Source organism: Carassius auratus, chromosome 6 (genome assembly GCF_003368295.1).
Source record: "Carassius auratus strain Wakin chromosome 6, ASM336829v1, whole genome shotgun sequence".
Lineage (NCBI taxonomy): Eukaryota > Metazoa > Chordata > Actinopteri > Cypriniformes > Cyprinidae > Carassius > Carassius auratus.
This window is the reverse complement of record NC_039248.1, coordinates 22,342,558-22,369,066: the sequence shown is the minus strand read 5'-3', so window position 1 is coordinate 22,369,066 and position 26,509 is coordinate 22,342,558. Positions and strand designations below refer to the sequence as shown.

Sequence of the window (26,509 nt, the reverse complement as noted above, 5' to 3'; positions counted from 1 at the left end):
AGTGTTCATAGGAAACGTGTTGCTTTTTGCTGTGTACATGTAGTTATTTTTTCATTCTTTTCATAATAATTTCTTAATCTTCACACAATTAAGTATAATATGAGCAGCAGGATTTGTTTAGTCACCCTGCATCTGAACATTGCTGATTCATGCATGACACTGATTATACATAAATGGAAAACACATTCAATTATTTCACTTATTAACACACTCAAACAGTTCTAGGAAACATGGGAGAGTTCAGCATTTTACAATGTCCATTAACCCTCTGAGGTCTAAGGGTATTTTTGGGGCCTGGAGAAGTTTTGTCATGCCCTGATATTTGTGCTTTTTTTCAGTTGCTTATACACATCTAAATGGCTAATCTCACTGTAATCAGCACAAACTGGGCTATAATAATATGTGAGCAGCATGTATGTACATGATTGTGTTTTGAGAAAAACAAAGTTAATCGTGGTTAGTGAAAAACTAAAATGTTAAATCACTTGAATAAGGCCATAAAACACATACAGAACATTGGTTCCCAGCACTTTTGAGAAATGGAGCTCGTAGCCTAGAATTTGTCTTTCTAAATGATGTGAAAATAATCTTGTTTACTCACTCACAGAAAACAATCTATCGATTTAAATTTTCTAAGACACTTTTTGTTTTTAAAAGTCATATGCGAGTATGCGTCAACTATAATGAATATCATTGTGATTTACACCTGAGAAAACAAAGGCCTGCGTAATGAGCTGCATAATGAGCCTCTCAGTCAGCTGTGTCACTGAGAGGGAGGAGTTACAAGAAAGAATGTGAGGACAAAATAAATGTATATAATTTTATGTTTGTAGTTTATTTAGAATATATTTAATTATCCCACAAAATAATTTAATATTATAACACACACACACACACACACAAACACACACTCTCTCTTCTTTGTACAGCTGACCATTTTGCTTACTTTTTTCTATGAACCACATCTAATAAACTGGTAGTTAAAATAGCTAATTTATCCATTTTTTGTGTGCATGAGATCAGGTTGGAAGATCCATTGCATGATGCATTGTCCATTGTGTTTCTTCCTGTGAAATGTATCTTTTGAACATCTTTGTGAGCCGGTTTTACAGATTAAAAACAGTCGAATTGATCAAAAGCTATACATTTTTGTGGTTTGCAGTGAAAATGTATCTGAGTAAAAGTAGAGCCTATTGATTTTATTTTGAAAACAGTGACATTAGTGAAAGACAACCCTCAATACTTGTGCAAACCAGAAATATCTCAAAACTTGAAACTTTGTTACTAAACCCATCTGATACTCATATATTTAAACATGCCATAATATAACGCAACATATGCAAGCTACAAGTAACTATCAACATTTAGGCGATTAATAATACAAATGATAACATAAGAAATCTTGTTCTACAATGTTGTAGCAATGTTCAAATGCTAGATGCAATGCTCATGCAAGCTTGACTTTTAACTCTTTTAGAGTGCTTGCACGATTCCAGCCTTTAGAAACCTGCTTCATGGGTAAGCTGAGACACGGAGGATGTGTGGTGTGCTGGTGGAGCATCCCAGTTTTGTTCCTTTGTAGATTGGGTTTTTGTGTGCAGTCTTGCTCATGGCAATTCTTTGGTGGAACAAGATAGCGCTCTGTTTACCAATGGGGAAGTTGAAATGGGATAAGAGAGATTTGTTTAGGTTTTGTCATGTGTAGTCAGTTTAACCCCAAGTTTTGCAAGCAATTTATTGGTTTAATCTTACAAGGTTCTGCCTGGAGAAAGTATGAAAAATGAAAACCAACCAAACAAACAAGCAGCCAAGGAACAATTGCTTGAAATCTTGACGTCCTAATTAGATTGGCTCTTATTGCTTTAACGAAAAAACATAAACAGAGGGCTATTTGCATCCTTGTGCCTTACGGTTTTGCTGGAGTGCTCATATTTGCTGCTTTAAAATCAATAAGAAAAAAAAACATTCATAAACCATGCTCTAAATAAAACACTCAAAAACATAAAACGGCCTTCTGTGCTTGCTGCAGGATGTACAAGGACATTATCAGTCTGTCAGCAAAGCCTCCCTTAACCACTATTTGCATCTTTCTGTTATTCCTTATCGGGGTGCATTCAGTTTGACATGCATTATGACTGATTCTCCACTCTTGTCACTGATTAAATTTCCATTAGCCATGCTTACCAGTTGTTGTGGCCCTGAGAGCTCCTGAAAGATGTTCTCCAAATATGATTGCTGGGAAGAGAGCAGAGGTGGGATAATGACACAGTAACATGATTTTAGGAAGTGCTCTGTGTGACGGCTCCCTTCCTCACCGATTCAGTCTCTCCCTCACACGTCCTTTCTCATTCTTCCTCTTCTCTGTGTGGAGTTGCTTCTCATCTGCCATGAGCACAGCAATAAGGCACGTATATAGAAAAAGACACAAAGCGTGTACGTGTCTGTGTGTAGGGGTGGTGTTAAGAGATCTATATAAATCCTATTGTGCCCACACACATACTCACAAACGGAAATAGCCATGTGTGGTTTAGTTTAGAATGAGATAGTTCATTCCTCACTGTTGTGTTATTTTAAACCCACATTACTTTTTTTGGGGTCTTTTTGGACCCATTTGGTCTTTTGATGAATCTTGGCTTCTTTTCCATACAAACTAAAATTTCCATACTCTAAAAATAACCAAAAACTCCAAGAAAATAAATACGGTCACATTCTAGAATATAATTAAATTTAACTATTCTTATTTATTTATTTTTTAATGCAGTGAGCTGGTAACTTGAGGCCAGATAATTGAGTGCGTAAATGCTGATTCATGAATGAATCAGTCCAGCGATTCATTGATGAAATGTTCCATCCAATTTGTGAACCATATCAACCAGTTCATTCAAAGGTATAGCTTAAAAGAACGATTCTTTTGCCGATTCAGTTTGAGGTGGTTCTTGGATTTCACGGCTCAACAGAAGTTAATCAGTGAATAAAGACTTATATTTGGTCTATTTCTCACACAAAGCTATCAAATTTTAGGCTGAAGTGATGGTTTGAATCTTGAATCTTGATGGATTTGTTTTTACGACGAACTCAGAGCTTTTCAAAAGTTAACTTGTGAAGTTCAGTTATTTGATGAACTTGAGTCATGTGGATTACTGTGGTGTTTATATCAGCTGTTTGCACTCTCATTCTGATGGCACCCATCCACTGCTGAGGATCCATTGATGAGCAAGTAATGTAATGCCTTAGCTGAAATGGTCACTATGAATGTATATGTATTTTTTTTTAATGGAAAAATAGGAGCAGACAAGTTTAGAATAGCAGAGTGAAATGCTTAAAATGAGTAAGTAAATAATTAGAATTTTTAGATATCCTCATCATCTCAGCCTGTATGTTAATCAGTTTCAGTATGAAGATAACATAAAATGCCTGCTATTTGAATGAAGCTAACCATTATTGCTAATGACCAGCAGGATTAATTAGAGAGAGCAGGATGGGCAGCTCGGAGAGCAGTCTCTCCCTCATTAATCCGCTTACAGGTGTTCTTCTGCCACTCTCTCCCCCTCCGTCTGCGCATGGAGAAGAGCGACGAGAAGCCAACTCACACCAATTCATTCTCATACAGAAATCACATCCATGAAAGAACCTCCAGTGGAGGACAGTGGTAGATAAAGGCAGCAAGAGACTCTGAAACACAAAGATTTGAGGAAATTGTGCGAACTGGGTGAACTTGTGTAAAGGTGGTATCTTCTGTGCTGAGAGACCAATGAATGTTGCATCTGAGAGGCTTTTTAAGGTTTGTTTTCAGCACATTTTCTCCAAGCTCCAAGTCAAAGCAGCATCATGTAATATTTGTTGTCATTATTTATAATGGGACTAAAAATTGAGGTGCAACCCAAATTCTAAATTAGGCTGATATTATGCTAATGTAAATTTTGCTCGTGCATAAAATAGGGTGAACAAATTATTATTATTTTTCATATAGCTTATCTGATTTTCAAGGCTACTTAAAACACATTGTAATTTTGTAAAATAAATATGTAAACATTTATGTAAATTAATGCAAGTTATATTATAATTAAAGTTATATTATAATAAATTAAAATATAATAATTAAAATAAATAACATTTATGGTTAATGCAACACACTTTCATGGCATTTTTTTATTTTTTTTTTACTTTCTGGGTAATTGGTGAATTTGTACAATCTATAATTTGTACATTTTCATAAAACCTAAGGTTATGTTTTGGAGTGGTGTGGAAATAAAAATCATATATTTCCAAAACAAATCCCACCACAGAATTATAAACAATATCCTTTTCTTCTGAAATCAGGGTTATTAAGGACTTACCAGCACTTGAGATCAAACAAGTTTAAACCAAATATTCTCATCAATGGAAACTAAATCATGAAAACTACATTTCCAGATTGTCAGAATACAAGCAATGAGTTAAACACAAACTCAACACCCAAAAAAATAATCCATTATTGATTGTAAATACAGCAGGGAGGATCACTGATCTATGGCTACTGTTGGTTTGGAGCTGTGAGTATGGGAGACTGGGGAGTGTTGTCACACTGAGTGATTTGCAACACCATTTAACCAATTAGAATTGAGCTACAGGGGTGGAATCACTATCACACATGACCACCACCCTCCTGAAGAGAGAGCAGCAGTTGGAAGACAGTTTGTGAAGTACATTTGTACATCTGGTTTTTATTTTAATATACAGCATCCAAGATTTTCATACATGAAGTAATAATAATGACATGTAAAAGAATTGCAGTATCATGGAAGATAGCATTTGCTAGATCATTACATAATTATTATTTATTTTTTCTCAGTGTACCTACACAATTTAAACTGATGTCCATGTTTTCCTTTAATTTTACAACTTAGTCCACTTGGGGAATAAATTAGTTTTATTCATTTCTACTTTTATTTGTAGCAGATAAATATAGAAATTTGATATCAAAAATTGAGATGCAAGTGCAAATAATAACTACATAACTACAAAACAAAATCCACTGCGACATTACACCTCCTCTAACTGGTGTTCTTTATTCAGTGCAGCTTTTTCTTGAAGCTGAAGGAACACTGTGATGTGGGCCATTAACTGAGGCTTTAAGAGGGCCATTGAAAATGACCTGGCCTGATCTCAAAATGAAAGATAAATATGCTGCAGTGTGGACATCTGTCATGGGGATGTGGGAGGAGGCTGACAGACTCGGAGTACTAAATCATTTCCACATTGAACTCTGGGTATGATTCACTTTGTGACGGCGCTTACACAACTTGTTTTCACCATGGAAGGTGAAAGGTTTTTAGTGTAGAATGAACTCTATTAACATGAACTGCAAAAGATGTAGCCAAATGTAGTAACGGGGGAATGGTCTTTTTTGGCAATTTAGGTTTTTCATTTAGTGCCGCAGGAGATCAGCTTGTTTGCAGCACACATAAAACGTTGTTTCCCATGAGGCACTGCTTGGATCCTAGTGCAGCAGGCCATGCACCACTGACATGAAAATTCAAATAGACCAGGGATTAACTCTTTAGACTTCAACAGACCCGCCAGTACATCATGTTCCTGATGAGAAACCAAACGAGGAATGTTGGAATGAAAGATGGAAAATGTCACTGTCACTTACTGTACATGATCAGCATTGTGTTGTAAATGCACTTTACATAGGTCTTACTATGCCACTTGATTGAAAGGGACAGGCAAAATAAACAAATTAACTAACAAACGAGTTGTTTGAATTTTATTACAGTGCAACATGGTTCACTTACGTGGGAAGTAGTATTCCGGCATAAGAGTCCGTAGTCTTAACTACTGGAAATTAATTGAAATATATTCATATTTATTTTAAATGCAATAAAACACACCATCTCGCGTTCTTGCTGAATTATATCATATGCAGGTACAGCATTTTAAAATAATAACATTTCATTAAGTATCATGTAAAGCACATTTCACAGTTCCATCACCAACTTCCAACTTTATTAGTATCAAACCACTGCTACAAAATTACATCAAACATGATGAAAATGAACTTGCATACGTGCTATACACAATGTAAGCTTTTAAAGTAATTAAAGTATATGGTTCTTTTTTTTTTTTCTTGACAATATCAATATATATCAATGCCACTTAAAGCCATATATGTCATTCCAGTGATCTAGAGCCTAAAATATACAACTATATCCCTGGTGGCTAAAGTATCTCCATACACATGTAAGTAAAGATGACCATTTCAAATTTCTCATCACAGAAATTTCAGCTTCTAGAGTTGAGGAAATAAAAGTACAGCCATCCCAATATGGTTACAATGTCCATTTTACTTAGTCACCAAATTGAACAAAACAAAATAAAAGGTACTGAAATCAAATAAACATGTATATACAAAAGTAACCGAAGCTCACCAAATGTTTCCCAAAAGCATTAGTGTAAACTTGGATCGTTCTGGCGGGTGTCCTCTGTGCTCAATTACTCAGTAGCAGACGGGTGGTTTCACTGGTGGGCTTATTCCACTTCACAAAATAACTGCTTAAGATATGAACAGTGCCAACACAAATAGCCCATGCCATTCAAAACAGCTAGCAACAATTACCAGGCCAACCAACAGCTAATGAGACATAACGGTAAATAAAAGAGAACGGTGTGTTTTTCGAAAAATGCTGGACTTGCGTACTTAAATTGATCCCTTGCTTTTCACATAAAAAACATTTCTCCTGATAAGACGCAATCGGAGGTTTCAAACAGAGCTCAGCGAAAGAGGGCTCTGCTAAATCCTTAGCATTATCAAAACCACTGCATCAGTGCTTGGCTAACTTATTTTCCAGCTCAGTGAAAATAATGAGCGAGGGGGCCGACAAACACTTGATGGCGGGGAACAAAAAAAAAGCTTTAGAATTCACTCATTCTCATTTGGGCAGCTACTTTATTATCCAGACAAATATTTTTCCTATGCATGTTTCTAGGTACAGTCATGGCGGCCGCTTCATGTATCATCAGTTTCGTATCATTCGAAGCTTTAACACAACAGCCGCAAACCAAATGGGCTTCGCGAAGGATTACAGGTTTTTGTTCTTTACAGTGCTCCGTGGAGTCAATTAGAATACTGCAAAACTGCAATTACTGGCAAACGTTTTGAAAAGGACAGAGGTTTATGTAGATTACTGTCAGCCCTGCCAGAGTGCTGCTGAGAGAGTGAGCGCTCACAGCTGGTTAATGCAGCACCCTCCAGCACTCCACAGAATCATCCTCCAGAAACTGACAAAGGCACAGGAAGAATTTTATTAACTGCCAGGTCAGAAGAATCACCTCCCCTGGCCGCACACACAGCACTCTCAAACCGACTTTCAAAAGAGTCCGGCCAATACAGAGATGGAGCTGACAGGTTTTTAATCATTGAAATACCGCCTCCCACCCTCATTCTGTCTCGCCAGAAGCCTCGCTCGAGATAGGAGATGAAGTATCTGAAATGTTTGGGTTTTTTCGGACTGTACACGTGTGGTTGCACATCCACCTTTTTTTTGTATCGATATGTGCTCATAGGATTTCTCAAAAAAAAAAAAAACTTAATTGCTAGCTCATAGCACATGGCGACGATTCTGGGAAGGTGTTGGAACCCAAGGGGTCTCCTCGGGCCACAACATACTGTGCTGCTTGCAGTAATTTGAACCCATTCGAAAATAGCATTGGCCTTTTGGGTTTTCGTGACCACTGGCACCACACAAGTTCTGTATATCTGTCGCTTGGCTGACGTGAGAAAATTTCGAAACACGTCATTGAACATTAATGCATGTCCAGGAATGTGATCATCAAGTCATTAGATGCTCGGAGTGAAAATTTGCAGCACATTTGCCAGTTATTTACCGACTCTTTTGAAAGGCTGTAACTTTCAGGAGAATTATGCATGCATGGATGCTCTTGTCTGCTTTTTTTATCTTGATACCCATTTACGCAGTTTTAATGATGCTTTAATGAGCTCTTTGTTAAGGTATCATTCACAATATTTATTTAAAGAGCATGTGCTGCTTTTATTTCTTTACAGAACTCAAAATTGGCAGACGTATATTTTTTTAATGCCCCTTTTATCATCTATTAGACTGAAAGAAGCCAGAAATACTGCACAACACTGATTCGTCTTGTATAATAGCTATGAATGGCAAATGCATGAGGCTTACACATGCCACTTGACATGGTATGGCAACAGATCATATCAATTAATACTTTTAAAGGCACATTTTATACAGTACTTGCTTCTAGAGTGGAGTCAGAATATTGAAATGGAGCGTATTTACTGTAACTGTCAAAGCTCTTGGTTTTAATCTGCGATTATGGATCTTTGTGGCAATGATAAGCAAGTGCAATGTTACTTTTTATTTCACAACGGCGAGAGCCAGGCCTTCGCAGCGATGAATATTTAACAGCTCTCGTTTTGATCTTTGAGGCTTTTAGGTCTGTAATAAGCAAAGGGAGATATCGGTGAGACCTATATGATTCTTCATCAGAACATATCCGTTGTAAGTGAAATATTCCGACACTTCCTGTCATTGAAAATGTACTTTGCGCAAGAAATAATAAATTTAAAAAATTTAATTCGTCACACGTTTCCGAATAGCACAGTCCATAGGAGAGGACCCAGTATTGCACACTGAGCAGAAATGATTCTGTGATGACTTTCACATGAAAAGAACATTTCATCATAGCTCAACAGACAGGCCTAGTGATGTTCAGTAGTGTAGAACACATTTCATTAAGTCAAAGCAACCTCGAAACTGGTTTTGTTCTCAAATTATCGATTTATGGTAAGTGGCCACCTTAACATACATATTAATTTGACATGCAGCACATTTATAATTTCTGCACATCTTAGTATACAACAATTGTGTGGGAACTAGGGTAGAGGTTAAACTAAACCTAGACACTGGCTCTACCAATAAGATAAAATGAATTCTACTTTCTTCGAATATACACACACGTGACTCGTTTTCTATTATACCGTATGACTGGTTCACACCCTCTGAGTTAAAAGTAGATTATTTGATTACAAACGGTTCTTTTTTCCAACTTCTACTCATTTGACAAGAATCAACAACAGTTGTGGCATCTAAAATGAAAGACAACATTGTAAACTATGCCATACTGCATACGTATTTTGAAATAATATTCATTCACATGTTTGGATCCACACTTGAAAGTTTCATATTGTCCCCACAAGGGAAGTGCATATTCAGTTTTTTTCTGCTTCCCTATTCAAAACTATTTCACACTTACAGAAGCAAAGCAGGTAATATGTTAATACATTATAAAAATCCAGTTCAAATGATTACAACCATAAAACATACTCCATAAAATGAAAGAAAAAAAAAGCTAATAATGATTTGAATGATCGTCAGATAAGTTCCATTAGACACTGTTCGTAATTTCCTCATTTAATCAAAGTGCACATCAAATATGACCTACTTTTTCCCCACTTTTTACTTTGGATTGGCCTGTTACAATATTTTGCATACTGCCAACTAAAGAATATCTTTTATGTGCTATTTTTATTTGATATCTTAATAAATATAACATCACATGCAACACAGACAATTTCTCGATTGCTTTTTCACATTTCTCTGTAACTCTGCTTTGCTGTTTTATAACCTTTTGACCACCAGAAAAGGCTCATTTTAATTTTAAAATTAGGCTTACAAATAGCTTTATAAGAGGCAAATGTATCTCATATGATTACATATTTGAATCTCCAGTGCAATCTAGGTTTAAATTTTTTCCTGCAGTATAACAACTAATTCATAATTCATGTATGACTAGAATAACTAGAAAGGTTTATGATCGTACACTGCATGATTCAGTTAAATGCAATTGGGGACTATAGCCCAGAGGTCTAAACCATTGAGGTATGGCTGTAGTTTTGGTCAAGAAAATTAATAATCATATTTCACAGTCAATGGAAAACCATGTGCATTAGCGTATTAAACTAAAGCTGCTCTTCAATTGTTCGCTTCGCCTTTGACTGTATTACTTTTGATATCAATTTCAATATCTCTCCCTTTGTGAAATCTTAAACAGTGTTTCTTGGTTCACTGGATTTAAATGAGCTCGGCAAAAAACTTACTATTTAAACATTTAGTGGGTATGTGAATGATGGAGAGCAAGGTGGCACACTAGGGCGTCTTTCCTTTTTCAATAACAAAGACACTAACGTCACACACCCGTACTTTTCCAAAGCGTGATTTCGGCTAATTTGTGAGCGTTTGAAGGGGACAATGTGTGCTGATTCACAAAGTGGGAACTCAGGAAAAAGAAAATAAGAAAAGAATAGAAAATAAGACAAGAGAAAGAAAACCACCCCCCTAAAACCGTATGTATTTACATGATGACAAACACCACAGAAGAAAATTACCATCCCAACATAAGCAATGCTGATTAAAATCCCTCGCTGCTTTCCAAACACACTGTACCAGATTGGATCCAGCCATCAGCAATGTCAAAGGATCTGTAAATGCTCAAAAGGGTTCTTTACAGTCATTGTGTATGGCCATCCCCAGGACTAGTAAACGCTGACGAGAGAAGAGAGAGCCAGGATCAGGTACCGGCAGGCCAGCAGGACTTCAGCGCCTCCTGTACTTCCATACGGAGCGGTGTTGGGTGCTGTAAACAACAGAGCAGAGACACACGCTGATTAGCAGATTCTCCCTCTCTCCTGGCAGCGAGTCATAGTCTCAGTCAAGCACTACCTCCTCCCTTTTCATATGAGCGGAGCTCACGCTGCCTGCCTTTACGCTCTCAAATCAAGACTCTTGACGGGCTTGCATGCCGGAAGGAGTCCTTTCATAAGACGCCTTGTTTTAAACCCGTGCTGGGTACTTCAAAATAAGAAGGCATAACAATTCGTCTCAAAGATATGATCATGCTGCTTTCTCTTCTTGTACCTATGAACCTGCTAGAACTTATTTAAATTCATTTCATCCCTAATGAAAATATATTAGCATAAAATATATTTTGAAAATGTATGCAAAATCTCGCTGACATGCTTGGGTGTTCTGGGTGGTTGTCAAGGAGTTGCTACGCAGCTGTTAAGATGTCATAGGCTCTATCTCCTTTGCTAGAGTGTTCTGGATGGTTACCGGGGCGCTGCTATGCAGTTGCTGAGGAACTGAGGAGCTCTGAATGATTCTTAAAACACTGCTACAATATGTGGTTGCAAGGGTTTTGCTATGCACTTGCTAGGGTGTTCTGGGTAGTAGCCAAGGAGTTGCCATGTAGCTGTTAATATCTATTATGTCCTTTGCAAGAGTGTTTTGGATATCACCAAGGTACTTCTAAAGGGCACCTATTACGCAAAATTCACTTTTACATGTAGTTTGGACATAAATGTGTGTCGGCAGCGTGTGTACACTACCACCCTATAATAATAAAAACCCACTCGCTTCTATTTTAATTTTCATAAATCATAATCAGTGTCTCAGAACAAGCCGTTTGTAGAAACTGTAAAATGTGACGTCAAATTTGAATAGGTACTGTATATTACACTGCTGTCACTTAATACACAGATCTAAGATAGAAAATATGTGTGATTTCTTTCCGGCTTTTTATCCTCACCAGACATAACCATAACCAGACATTTTTTTAACTTGTGTGTTTTAAAAAAAACTTGTTTGTGCTTGACAGTTTAAGTGCAACAAGACATGAAAGAGAACTAGTTTAGTACTCACATGCTGTGTGACAGGCACTTTCTGTGTGCTCAGAAAACCCTATATCAGAAGTTTAAACTAATATGGCTTTAAAACGCATGGTTTCAGCACGATAGACATAATAATCAAAACCAAACAGTTTTTTTTTTAAAGAATATCTAAGGTAAGAGCTGTAAATGTAAAGCACTATTCTCGAAAGGAATGGGGAGAAGCAGCTCATTTTCATTTAAAGAGACACACACACACACACACACACACACACACACACATATATATATATATATATATATATATATATATATATATATATATATATATATATATATATATATATATAGCATGTTTTTGCTTCCACTCATAATAGGCTTTTTAAAAATTATATAATAAATGATCTGTGGGGTAATTTGAGCTAAAACTTAACAGACACATTCTGGTGACACCTGAGACATATACATTACATCTTGCAAAAGGGGGCATGATGAGTGCCCTTCAAAGATTCTTACTCTTGGCATTGTAAAGGTGTTTTGGATGGGTGCCAAAGAGTTGCTATGCAGCTGCTAAAGCCTGGAATACACTTCATGACTTTTAAAATGTGAACAGATTTTAAAACACTAGGCATCATATACTTGCAGACTTTAGAAACAGGTACAGACGAAAAACTGTCCATCACACACTAAACAACTGAGGATCATACACCACCAGACTTTATCTTTCTGATTACAAAAAACACAAACACAAATGTGTCTTTTTGCTGAAACACATAACAAACGAACACAAAATGTTTTCTAAGATCAGCTCAAAATATCAAACATCTTTGATATCCTCTGACTAAATTAATTCATAGTCTGAAGCAAAAAATACAAGAAAAAAATCTGCAGACTGGTTCTGATTTTTGGCAACTAGCGTCAGCTTCTCCAGAATGTAAATTGGAACAGAAATCTGTAGTGTATTCTAGCCAAAAGATACCCTGAGTTCTTATTAACACTATGTTGCTGTGCAGTTGCTTCGTGGTCGATGGTCAAAAAAGTATTATTCACATCCATAGAATGGTACGGGGCAAAGTTTAATCTCCAAGCATGAGCAATAGTAATAATGGTGCTTTCCTTAGCAAACCCACTGATAAGCCTGTGCTACTGATGCTGGGTATACTCATATTTTCCCAGCCAACACAGATCTCAGTGGCTGAAAGCCTTCAGGTCTGTCCCCGAAGCAAAACAACTCGAGTGTAGTACTCGGGAGAGGCGCTTCAGAACAGGTGTGAGAGTGTACAGGCATTCATCTTCATGAGAGTTTTTGTTTCACAGCTCTGTTAATGACAGACACTGGCCTACCTAAGGAGATTAGTGCATCACACACACACACACACACACACACACAGGAGATTATGTGTCCTGGCTGGTACCACTGACTTTTTTTTACATCCATCCAGCAAATTCTCGTTGTGCATGTTATTTGCGAATACATGTGATGACAGTATCTAATGGAGTTATTATGATATGGATTCATTTGTTTGAACTGTTTTCCCGCACTGAAAGCCACAATAAGGCTGAATCATGGCATCAAATTGCACATCTGACAGTAATAAGTATCTTTGTGCATGGAAGGTTGATAAAATAATTGCTTTATGACAAGTCCTCTCACGAATTGCAAAAATGGGAGATGAAAAGCCGCGCATCCATTTTCGCTTCCATTCCAGCTTTTACGGCTTTAAATTACCAGTGTTGCTTAAAAATCTTTGTACCAAAAAATTACAGCCACCTGCAACGAGAAGCCCAGAATATCAGAAATGGGTATATGAGATAGAAAATGATGCAAATTGTGATGGTCAGGAAACGAGGAGTGCAAACTGCCCTGTACACTGCGGCTTCATTCTGCCTCCATCCAAAGCACCGGATAATGACACAGTTTTTGCTAGGCAGAGAGAGTGGAGCCGGTAACCATGGAAACAGCTCACATCCTGCGCTGGCCCCTTTGCCAGAGCCACAGAGTGTGCACAGCGCTACCAATGGAACAGAATCATTTAGGCTATAGGCACCTGCTGCAGTATCTAACTATAAGCGCTCTTCGTCAAAAAACAAACAACGCCATATGGCCTGTGAAAGGTAAAAGGACGAAACGCTTTGTCCCTACAGTATATTTCTTTCCAGTGCCCCATCGGACTAATAGCTTCTGGAACGTCAGTGATGATTCAGGGTCGTACCAGAAACATCCTATCATCTGGCACTATAGAAGCAATTAAGGAAAGCACCAATATTACCTGCCTGGCTGTGTTGTGCGAGTTAGGGAGCTGTTTAATATCCCACTGCGTCTAAATCAGTCTGTTGTTGTAACGGTGCAGGTTGTTACTGCACTTGCCATTTTAATTAACTCAACTCAACCCCTCCCCATCCAGACAGTGGAGCCTTGTGATTTCTCTGCTTTAAATCTAAAGTGTGTAAATACAGTGAGAAAGGAGGTTATTGCACCGGCTTTTGCAACAACATGGCGGTCCTACAGAGCAAAGTTAGAACAGGTATTAGGAACGGCGTGACATTTTCGCACATAAAAACAAATCATCGGATTAACCATCTAAAGACTGCATATCTTGAGATGCAAGAGCATCAATTTCCTCATTATATACGGATCAGGAAGTAATCAGTCATGTGCGTCTAAATCATGGTTTTGCACCCTATCTAAAGCATGCCTAACCTTCCCTTTGTCTGATTATGAAGAGGACACATTATAATTCCTCATAATGATCGCCATAGGCCACAGACAGAAGTTTCTGCATTGCCTATATATATAAGTACAAGACTCCAATTAAAGTAAATGAGAGCTCTCCCTCTGTTCTACTTTGTGTATTTGTTTTGCTTGATTTAGTTAACAGCTTAAGTTGTTTTAGGCATAATGTTGTTGGTGTGACATGGTGCAGAATAAAAAGAGGGGCTGGCACCCTATAATCAGCTACTAGTTCGAGTCCCACCATTCCTTTTAACTGGCACAAGACCCATCGTTAAGCTGCTTGATGAATTTCATCCTTCCATTCAGTGCTCTGCCTCTTTGTCTCGCTCTTATGCTGTGATAAAACAAGCTACAGTTATAATAAGACTATTTCCACAGTTTCCTTTTTATTGGAATTTTCTATTCATCAGAAAAAAAAACAAGTTTCGACAAATATATTATGGAATACAACTGTTTTCAACACTGATAATAAGAAACGTTTCTGGAAAACCAAACCAGCATATAAGGATGATTTATGAATGTCATGTGACACTGAATAATCCAGTAATGGCTGCTGAAAATTTAGCTTTGCCCTCACAGGAACAGATTAGAAATGCTTAAATAGATAACAGACATTTTTTTTTATTTGATACAATTTTCATAATATTAGCGTTTTCACTGTATTATTGATTTTGAACATTAGTGCAGATACTTTTAAAGTTAAAGAAATTCATATAACTCCAAAAGGTCAAATTATTAACTGGGTAAAAAAAAAGAAGAAGAAAAAAAAAAAAAAACACCCACACACATGTTTGTTTTTGTGAAAAAAAAGTGGGGACATCCCAAAGGCGTAATGGTTTTTTATACTGTACAAACTGTATATTCTATGGCCCTACACCAACCCTACACCTAACCCTAAGCCTCACGGGAAACTTTGTGCATTGTTACTTTCTCAAAAAAAAAAAAAAAAAAAAAAAACTCATTCTGTATGATTTATAAGCATCTATAAGTGGGGACATGGGTTATGTCCTCATAAGTAACCCTATCTTTGTAATACCTGTGTCATACCCATGTCATTATACAGAGCTGTGTCCTGATATGTCACAAAAACAAGAGCACACACACACACACACATGTAATTTCCCAAAATGCCATAAGCCATAATTGATTTCTTTAAATTCCCATTTAGTAAATTCCACTTCCTGATGTATCAATTGAAATTTCACATCAACTTCCAGTGTGGAATGGTCAATTTATTTCAAAAAATGAACTGAAAGGGAAGCGGTTTTTAGCTCTGAATTTTGCACAACCCTGATGGCCCTTAGGATCCTTAATGTTAGTTCATTATCTAATTAAATAAATGATATCTGATATAAATAAATAAATCATTTTAAATGTGTACTGTTGTGAAAATTCTGAATCACTCCTCTCTAAAAACACATGCAGTACAGCAGTGGCAAATGAAACAGCAGTTTACATAATTAAATGAAAGCAATCATCTCAATGGCGGTTATGTGAGGGTGGCTGTATCTCCAGGTAATCTGCACAGACGACGGCTGGCTGCAGCCCTTCTCCCTGGAGGCTAGTCTTCTTTGGCTTGGAGAGAAGGGTTCAATGTCCTTGACCATCAATCAGTGGCCTATTGTTCCCTCTACTGCCTCCAGAGAAAGGGGCCTAAGCTTCTGCCGAGTCCTTGGCAAGCTGGCGTAAATCCCACATCTCCAATCTTGGATTTGACAAATATTCCCTTTAAGTCCTCTTTCAGTGTTTCTGCTCTCCATATGATAAACTACCTAATTCCCTGTCTCATAATAGAACAAACATGAAAAACGTTTTGTTTTCCTCGGCTTGCTTTCTCACAAACATTCAGCCGGTTGGTTTCATTATTGCATCGCATGTATTAGAGGTTAGAAAACTTCGCTTGGAGTACTGTCCTTATCTTAAATCTGCATTGGAACAGCATCAGAAAGAAAGCTTTCAAGGGCTGTCAATTTAACACATTCATATAGCCCAATTAAGCAGACCATTATAATTATGGCCTTGTTAACGCCACTCGTGCTTTTTCAGCAAAGACTGATAAATGTGTTTTTATCATGTCAATATGCCTTCATATAATCTGATTAATTGATATGAATTTTCTGACAGCTCTTATATTCCTTGTTATTTACATGATAGTGGAGTCATTTAAAGAAACAGAAACAGGAAAACTACAATGAAGATCTTTTCTTATCTGTGAAATAAGAATACTGGAGTGAAACAGTTCTTCATTTATTCATTAGGGCCGTCGATTTAACACATTCATTTAGTATAATTAAGCAGCACAGAATGAGTAAAGGGTTGTTCACACCGTTATTGAATTCAAGAACAGCTGGATGGAGTGCAAATAAAATGGATCAGAACGCAGGGGTTTGGAGACATTTTTCTATATTGAATTACGTCAAACTTAACACATCCAAAGAAATCAGCACGAACGACATGACATGATGGAAAAAGATGCCAGTCTGAATGAGTTATGTAGACCTACAATTAAAAAAATAGCACAGCGGGAATGTGCAAAAATGGATTGCTGTGGACTGTAGGCCTGTGATAGGCTGAACAAAACAAACAATATAATTTCTAATACAATGTAATGTAATCAAATTACCTTTATTAATAGGCTTTTCGCAATTAATTAGTTAGAATATCATGGAATTTATTTGTTTTAAAATGTTCATCTCTTTAATATTTATATGCTGAAATGTATGCAGTACTTAAAAGAATTCCATGTCCATAAAACATGGCACATTTGAAAATAAACCATAATAAACTGCACAAAGAGATTCTAACACTGAGAATAGATGATTTAGTACATACAACAAAAACTCCGCACCTGCAATTATAATCTGAACAGCAATTGACAGAACAAACACATGGTGAACAAGCCACCACTATGAGTCAAAATTGAATAGCACTTGGAGAAAGTCAAGAGTCTGTGTAACTGTCTGATCAGTTTTGAGTTAACCACCTTTCTACAACTTGGGACACTGAACGAGGTTGTTATTTTTGAAACACATGTTTATGATGTTTCTGCGGCGATAATGATAATGGGTTTGAAATCCCAGGAATGCATTATCATAAATAGAGCCTAACACTATGTGTGATGGTCTGATGAGATAAAAATGAGCTAATTTCTGATTCAGCGCCGAGTAAAAGCTCATTTCAATATTGTACACAGAAGGAGTTCACCTGACATGCTGGTATTGAATAAGACTTGACGGTGTCTCTGCCTGGCCTTGAGCTTCACCTGAACACCAACACAGCAGGAACTCTCTTTGATTCGAGACGACGGCAGACAACGTAAAAACAACATTTCATTTCACTTCTCTTATTACATGCACTTTTCAGCACAGGTGGCACTAACGTACTGGACTTCCTTAAAAAGACACATTATTATTTTATGTGATAACCATCTGCTGCCTAGTCACTTTTTAAATTTCACAAAACATTCTTCCCCTTCAAAGCACATCTCATCCTCAGGCTTGTCTGTTCAGAGCGAGGAAGCGTGAAGTTATTGCCTGTAATTGACCCAATGTATCGATTGTTCATTGCGCTGCATTTTAAACGCCACTATTTCCTGCACATAATTATGCCTACTGGGTTTTTTATCAGATCGCAGTGAGCTAAAGACGTCAGCGAGCTCTTTGAGAATCCTCTGGAAAAACAACAAGGAAACACATCTGCTGTGGAGTAAACATCGGAGATTCTGTGTCTTTGCCTCCTTCATCAACAAGCGTCCCATGGGTGGCGTAAATAATGAGTACCATGAATTGGAGCAGTAACGCAAGGCTTCATTGCTGAATCAGCCAGCGCTGGTATAATCCGGCCATTTGTCCATTCTTGCCCCTCCACAACATGTGAGACGACTAATGAAAAACTCTGCATTGAAATGCAGCTGTTTGAGATTCCCTGTATTGCATCTTCCCTTTTCAAGCATGCTGTGAGATTGGTAGATATGCTTTTTGGGGGGTAAATGACATACACCATATCTATTAGCTTATCACCAGTTGTAACCACTTTTAATTTGACAGTACATCTGTCATTTTATTTTGTATATAATATTTCTCAATATCTCTCTCAGCCTTGGTCAGTATAAGATAATTATTTTAAAAACATCACACAATGCTACCAACATCACAAAACGGTTTTAAACAGCAGTGTACATATTTATTAACATTTGGCAGCATATGAGCATACAAGACACTCTTGTCACTGCTTAACATCTGAACTGCCTATTTACATAAAAAATGTATTGTTTGGTATAAAAATAAAATAAGCTTAATATTAAACCCAGCATGTAATGCAGAATATGATACCACCTATTGTGTAGAATTTAATATGCAATATAAAATTTCCCTAAGCACAGTCATGCACTAAGTGTAGTTATGTTTTATGGAGAATGAGGTTAAAATATGCAGTGTTGGGAGGGGATTCACTAATTAGCATATGTACAAAATCTACATTTTAAACCGCAACAGCCACTTTAAGCTTTTATCTGTGCTCATCGCTGCTTTCCTGTCATCAGATACTTCAATCTCCAATGGATGAAATATCAGTCAATTACATGAGGATGAAACTCGGGACCCTATTGTGCAAAGCCCAGGGAAAACACGGATGAAAGCCATAGTGTCCACGAGTGAACTATATTCATTTGTGTTACGCACTTCTAAGAGTGCAAAGATCACCTGCTGAATACTAAAAATCAATTTAACATATGTATTATTCCTTTCTATTCTTCATCTCTGCTCAGGATGTTTTTTTTGCAAACAATTCTCACCGTTGCAAGGATGGGGGAAATGGTGCTTTTATCCACGTAATGCAACAAACCATTACCACATGCAAACAAAGTCTATTCTCAAGATAAGCTGGAAGTTACATTATTTGCTGAACATTTGCCTAGTGGTTTTCTCACGTTTTTATCTGATAATGGACCATTAGAGTGTTTGGACTTTGGAAGCTTTTAGGTCAGACGCTGTGTCTCATGAAAGATGAAACGTTGGACCTCAGAGTTATCTATTTCTGTTGTTGTTTGTTTTAATTCAAAATTCATGTAGCCAGGCCCGTAGGCCACACTGATTGACAGGACTGCTAGCACCAGACAGTCTCTACAACAACTACAATGACTCTCACAAACAAGCAGTTCTGCACACACAAACCTTCAAATGTTATCACCATCAAATCCAGTCTATCCTTTCTTCCGTTGCTCTATCCTTTCAGGCACTCTGCCACTATCTATGGGACTTACAGCACTGCATAAATACCAAACTCCCTACAGTGACACATGCACTTTAGCTTGATATGGATGCTGTCAAACTCCCATCGCTTCAGGCCAGGAAGTGCTTTATACCTTTGTGTTTGGGCCTTTCTGGAAGGGGTCAAAAATTATTGATCAGCCTTACTTGATGATTCCTGACAAATTAGGCTGGGATATTGACCCTTTCTACGACCCCCTCTGGCAGCCTTGGTGCAAATTACATTGCAGCTCTGTCAGAAATACATCCACCGCTGGGAAAAATCAAGACTAGAGCTGGAGAAACAACACAGAGACCCTTTACTCTAGGATTGCAGTGGTTGAAGGTAACATTTAAGCTCACAAGTTGTACATGAACATTGCATGAATGCTTGGAAAGAACTCAAACGTGTATTAAGAATACATAAATAAAAAAAGCATCTGCTCAGCTAGTGCAGAAAAATGTAATCTTGATTACAGGGATAGTTCACCCGAAAATGTAATTTAAAATTTGAATGATATGTGGGCTATTTTAAGTCACATTAATTACAATGTGTTTTATTGATAAGATGATTAAAGCATTCTGATTTAATTTAATTGATTTCAATATTTAACAACAGAGATAAATTCAATTACGTAATTAGAAAAATGCCATAGAAAATCAGTTACAGGGGGCAAATATTGCTGCCAAATAAAAATGTTGATTTCTGATCTTAAGTAACAAAAACATAACACAACAACATAATGCAATATACTCTGTTGCTGTTTTTATTCAGTCAGAATACACAGCTATTTTGGAATGCTTTATGCTGCAAGACAATGGTGACATCTACCAGCAGGGGCTAAGAGGCCCATGCTAACCAGACAAACCCTGACCCCTTGATCACAGCGACAAGTACCTTCAGGGCACTTTTTTGTGCATGACAACAGATTCTGTTATGAAATTTAGTTTTTTTTTTTTTTTGTCCAGTATTAATCTGTTTGTACCACTCCTCTCCACATAGAGTCCTATTCCTACATTATGGAGCTGACAAAGACCTTCGAATAAGTTATGTTCATGAATAAGATTTGTGGTGTTTGAGGTATTGTTAATCTCCAGGGAGCAGCCAAATTGCCTGCTGCCAAGAAGCTAATGATAAAATGTTCACAAGCATTTTTGAAAGTGTCAGTTCTCACATCATAATGAAAATCCAATTTTGTGGTGGTTCGCTGTCAATTAATATGCTCTTTCAAAAAAGAGAGTAAACCTTCTAGGTATTCCACAGTGCCTTTCTCTTGCGCCTCAGACTATTGTGTGCAATTGAACAAAAAATCAGTCATCCTGGCTGTTCTTAAGAAAGGGAATTTGGTTTATTTTCATTTCAGTAATTATTTATACAGTTACTTCAAAATGTACTTTCTAATTTATTTTTTCATATTTGAGACGAAGACTACGTTGTTGTTGGTAAGGGCATAAATAATTAAAGTGCTTTGAATAATATTTAAGAATAATTACATATACAAATAAACCAAAGTCAAAAAGTAGCATCAATAATCTTTAGCTAACCCCTGAATGAGTTTAAATTTCTACATTATACTGACAGAATCTTCCTCAGTATAATTTAAAAAACGAAAGAATAATCTAGATTTTTTTTCCTTTTTCGTTGCGACAGGTTCAAAGAAATTTGCGTTAAACTTGCTTTCTTGACATACCAACGATAAGAGGGCAATACTTTAAGTGCTGTAAGAATTCATATATGTATATAAATAGCATTACAATACTGAGATGCCACAAATACTGTACATGCATATACAATGCATTTTCTTTAAAAATGATTGTTGATTTATTCAATGCAAACCAATTATTAAATAAAAAATGTCTTACTGTCTGCAAAAAGAAAATCTGGATTAAAAAGTGAGGAAGCTGTATAAAACGGACTACATAACAATAATATTGACTAAATATCTAACCATTTGACCTGCAGAATTCTTCAAATTCAATTCAAAATATAAGAATAAGAAATACCAGTGCCTGTTTTCATTTAATCAGTATTTGTTTTTATTGGTCGAGAGAAATTTAGCTAATTGTGAGACAATTAGGCTGCTTGTTGGTCTTATTTGTGGCATGGCCATGAAGCTAAACTCAGCTAATAGTTTCATACCTTGCTTTGCCGCTGAGAGAGAGAGAGTAGATGAACGTGGCATCCAAACAAACCCACCACCCACAGGGTCCTTCATTAAAGACATCGAAAGAAACCAATACAAGACAAAAACAAATTATGCTCTTCTCTCAGGACGATCGAAAAATCCAATTATAGTTATTTGAATAACTGTGATTGAGATGAACCCTTGGAGGAGTCAAAAAGAGCCAAATGCGAGCGCAGTCAAAATGACACGATCTGTGTATCAATAGACTGCGAGTTTATACTAGCACCAAACGATATCTGACATCTGCTTGTAAAATAAAGTCTCTTAAGTGAAACTGTTTTCCCTCTTCTTTCCTCAGACAGTGAGCGACACCTCCGTCTCAGCACTCCAAAAGACCTGCTTTTCATCTAAAGAATAAACCCACTTCAATCATCCAAATGTCAACAAAGAAAAGAAAGGACACACTATCAAAAACTAATCTCATGGAAAACATGTACAGCCGTTAGAAATAAACAACCCAAGGAAGCGAACATATCTCTGAGAATAATAATAAAAAAGCCCCCCCACAAGAACCACAAAACACTTGGGTGAGGGAAGTCAAGGTTTTAATACTCTTCCATTTCACTTTGACGATGGCGCACAAGAGAAAGAACCACCGGGGTAATGCTGTAATGCTCAAAAGGTTCCATGACAGTAAAACACTATAAAAATGAAAGCAACGCAAACTCACTAATCCTCTTTTCTCGAAGCAGCTCAGATAAAAGTGTCTGCCAATCCTTCGCATACAAATTAGCGTTGTCAGTTTGGACAGGATGTAAGACGGGACTTATTAACGTCAACTGTTTGACTAGTCTCATTTGGCGGGATCCTCCAAATAGCATTTTAAACTTTGGCGGCAACAAGGTCTTGGGAATCGCACCTTAAGATCTCTTGTCAAAGAGAACATGCTGCTTTCTGACCTTAATCTTTTTCGCAGAGTGCAGAAAGAGAAAATGACACATCCCAAAGAGATTTTTGCATGCCTGTGTGTATTCTTGATGTTATCTGAGGTGTTTAGAAAATGAAAATGTTGAGCCCTTGGGGGAGCTGAGGCCTCAAGGCGTATTTCTTAATTTGAAGTTAAAAAAAAAAATATTTAGAGATTATGATGATGGAGCGCACGATATCTGTGATTAAAGAGATCTGATTAAAGAAGCACCCATTCCAGCCGAGGGAAGGCGAGAGAGAAGAGTGAGAGGTGATTGGTTTGATGAAGGAATTAGATCAGAAACTGCAGTGATAAAGCTTACAACAAAAAACATCTTTCAATTCATATTACCCAAGCATATTATAGTGGTAATTTCATTTACATTTTGAAGATCCTCATTTGTAGAGTTGCAAAAAACCTTACTGGTTACACAAACAACCCACTTACGCTATTGGTCAGTCAAACAGATAGCCACGCCCCAAACTCATGACATTGGTTGAGCCAGTATTGCTGTTGTCGGGCTGCTCAAACAAGCAGAGCAGTGTTTTTTATAATGCCAAAGTGTTTACACGTTTCAAGGAAATCAACCGATAAATGGCTTACTTATAGTTGTCTCTACATATTAAGCTGGGATAGGAGAAAGTATTTTAACATCAAAACAATTACACACATCACCTTTTAAATGGGAACAGCTGTCTGTAAAATTACATTAACTTCATAATCATGTGAAAAAAAGCATTTGTGCCTGGCTGTGCTCATGACATTTAAAAACAGTTGTGCTCACAGAAATGCAGGTTCGAATCTTGCCTGCAATATGTACAAATGTCATTCCAGCTCTCTCCATTAATTTTTCTGACGTTCTCCATGTTAAAAGGCAAAGAAAGGAATAAAAATAAAGGGTGTCTGTAAATGTCCTGACTTTTTGGCGAAAAATGCATTTATATATATATATATATATATATATATATATAGCTGGGATATATATATGTAGTTTGAGTTTCAAAATAACAGTTGCAACAAAAAAATAACCAAAAACAACAAAAATTTCTGTCCTCTGATGGATTGCATAAAATTTCAAGGAATATCTATAGCAAAAGTTTAAATTTATCCTTTTTTTTTTCCTGAGAGAATGTACGTTAGTTGTTTAGACCCCACCTACTTTCACTGAATGGATAAGAAAATAAAACAGAGAAAGTTATACAGTTTGGAGAAATATGAGGGTGAGAAAATAATTTTTCTGATTTTTGGCTGAACTATCACTTTAACTAAATCTATCCTTGGCACAGCATGGCTGTAAAGCGTGTCTTAATAAGGCTTGTTTATGGTTCAGGTAAAGTGAGCGGGATTTTAGTTCTGCAATGGTGATTGAGCACGAAAGGCTGGGGAAGGGCGGAGCAGCTGGTAGACAGATGAAATGAAAGACAGAGAGAGAGATGGGGAAAAGGTGAAGAGTGACAGAGGTTTTGCCACGTTCAGGAGAGAGCACAACCTGCCTCAACAGGCTTCAGAGATAATTGGATGGCAGAATAATAAAAAAAAAAAAAATCTAGTCAGAGATTATTCTAGAGGAGAGTGAGATTCTCAGAATATAATGACTGGAAAGAAGTTTGACTTTAATAAGTCTGTAAAAGTCGTCGTAATGAAAGTATATACCGTTTGAATGCAAGTCATGTCATTGAAGAATGATCTAGATCTAGCTAGTATGTTACATATATCACTTCTTTGTGATAGATTATCTTTGTTTTACCAAAATAGCTCATTAGTAACATTAGAAACAAATGTCACAGTGTGGCTGAACAGCATCTTATTTCCAATAATACTGCATTTAAATTTCACATCATTTCTCTTAAATTTCAGAAGTTGGCTTGTGAACTATTGTAGATTTTTGTTTTGCTTCTGCATCTAAAACAGCTTTTTTTTACCGGCTGCTGGCACAAACCTGTGTATTTCCTCAAACGAAGCAACTTATTCATGCCCTTTTACCGAGGTCAGTTTAGAATTTCCTTTTAATCAAATGCTCTTCAATGCTTTAGCTGCCATTTTCCATGCAGTGAAATGGTCATTTAATGAGACCCTGTGAGGAGCAGCCGTGGTTGGAGTAAGGAGGACAATAGCTTTATGATGCAACTTTCCCATTTCATCATTCTGAGGCAAAGAATTTCAATCCCTCAAACATGTAAATAAGGTAGGAAATATATTCTTATAAATACAAGCCCTGAGGTTCAGAGGCCATTTTAGACACAGCAAGATAACAAGAGCCCTGTTGGCGTGACAACTTGAAAGTCTGAATTAATCTCTCAGCTACAAATTGTCTCCGCTAACCTCACCAACATGAGAACTGTGAATTGTTCATCCACCAAACCTAAAATAGCTACAAGCATTTGTTCTCTGAGAACACCATCACCATTAGTGGCTAAAGGAATAATCCTTTGCATAAAAACAAAGTTTGTTCTCAGCTAAAGCCTAGTAAATCTGGGCTGCGTTTAGATGGCTAAACAAAAAATGCTTTCTGGCAAGAATGACAAGAGAGATTATGCATCTTCACAGTGTAACTACTGTATCATCAACAAAGAGCTATCCACTGACACTATCATTCTCATGTCATAAAAACCATTCCACACATATTGTATACTGCGTCATTGAGAAACAGATTGAGAGTTATTGACTCATCAGGGGTTTTTGCACTCTGGAAAAAAAAAGAGAGAAAAAAAATGTAAAAAACTCTCCAAGTGAGATCCATTAGTTTGCATCTTGAAATCAACCTGAAAGAATATTATTTCCCCCTTCAGCTTAGCCACATGAAAGAACACTGAAAACCAACTTTCTAATAACACTCCCTATGACATTATCATTTAAATACAATCCCATGTGCATCTTACATTAGTAGACCATCGTTAGTATAAATTTAAATAACATTCAAATGTCAAGAAGGAAGGAACACGGACAACGGTGTCATGGTATGTTGTTGCGGGAACACACTGGAGTCATAAGGAAAAGTTTAACAGTATTTAACGAAGGAAACGCAGGGAATAATCCACAATAGGAGCTTGAGCGCACACATAGACAACAAGTAGACCTAGCGAACACAAACTGAACAGACTGGGGCTATTAAACACAGGGCAATAAGGGGAACACAGATGCATGGAATCATAATCAAACTAATTAACAAAATGAGAACGGGGAACAGAAACAGAGACAGAACATGACACAGACAACCCATGATCCTGACATTACACCCCCATCCGGAAGGTGCGTCCTCGTGTCGTAGAAACTACATGGGAAGGGGTGGGTGGGAACTTTGGAGGAAGTTACGGAGGAGGATGGACACCCGGGAGGAAGCTGGCTGACATAGTCCAGGGAGGAGACAGGAGGGGAAGGAGCAGGAAGCGCCCAGCTGGATCCAGCCCACAGCCATGATATCGACCCATGGTAGAGCCAATGGAGGGAGGAGCCATGGAGGAGGAATGTCCACTGACTCCAGGGGGCCAACCAACAGCGGGGAGCAGGTAGTGGAGGAGCACATGGCGGAGACGGAGAGCCAACGAGCCAGACGGATGCTGAGGATCCAGGGGCCACGGTGGAGCCGAGGGCTCTGGCAACCCAGACAAAGGTGGAGATGTGGAGATGTGGCGGAGTGACTGAGGACCAATGTGGAGCTGGTTGGAGGAAGGAGCCCAATGGAGCCGGTGGGATGGAGCGACAAGGTGCATCTGGAGAAGTGGAGTTGATGCCCCAATCAAGGTGTTGCCGGAGGGA

At 37.5% G+C, this 26,509-nt stretch overlaps 1 protein-coding gene across 2 annotated transcripts in view; it reads right to left on the bottom strand.

Moving 5' to 3' along the window:
• Nucleotides 1-5,735: 5,735 nt before the first annotated feature.
• Nucleotides 5,736-26,509, bottom strand: part of negr1 (neuronal growth regulator 1) — a 105,022-nt gene continuing 84,248 nt past the window's right edge. Inside the window, exon 8 of one of the 2 annotated variants that reach the window (XM_026265641.1) lies at nucleotides 5,736-10,650. In XM_026265641.1, coding sequence (XP_026121426.1) covers nucleotides 10,550-10,650 — 101 coding nt within the window. In that variant the 3' untranslated portion in view covers nucleotides 5,736-10,549. The remainder of the gene's footprint in view (nucleotides 10,651-26,509) is intronic. The other variant, XM_026265642.1, reaches the window with a different exon arrangement.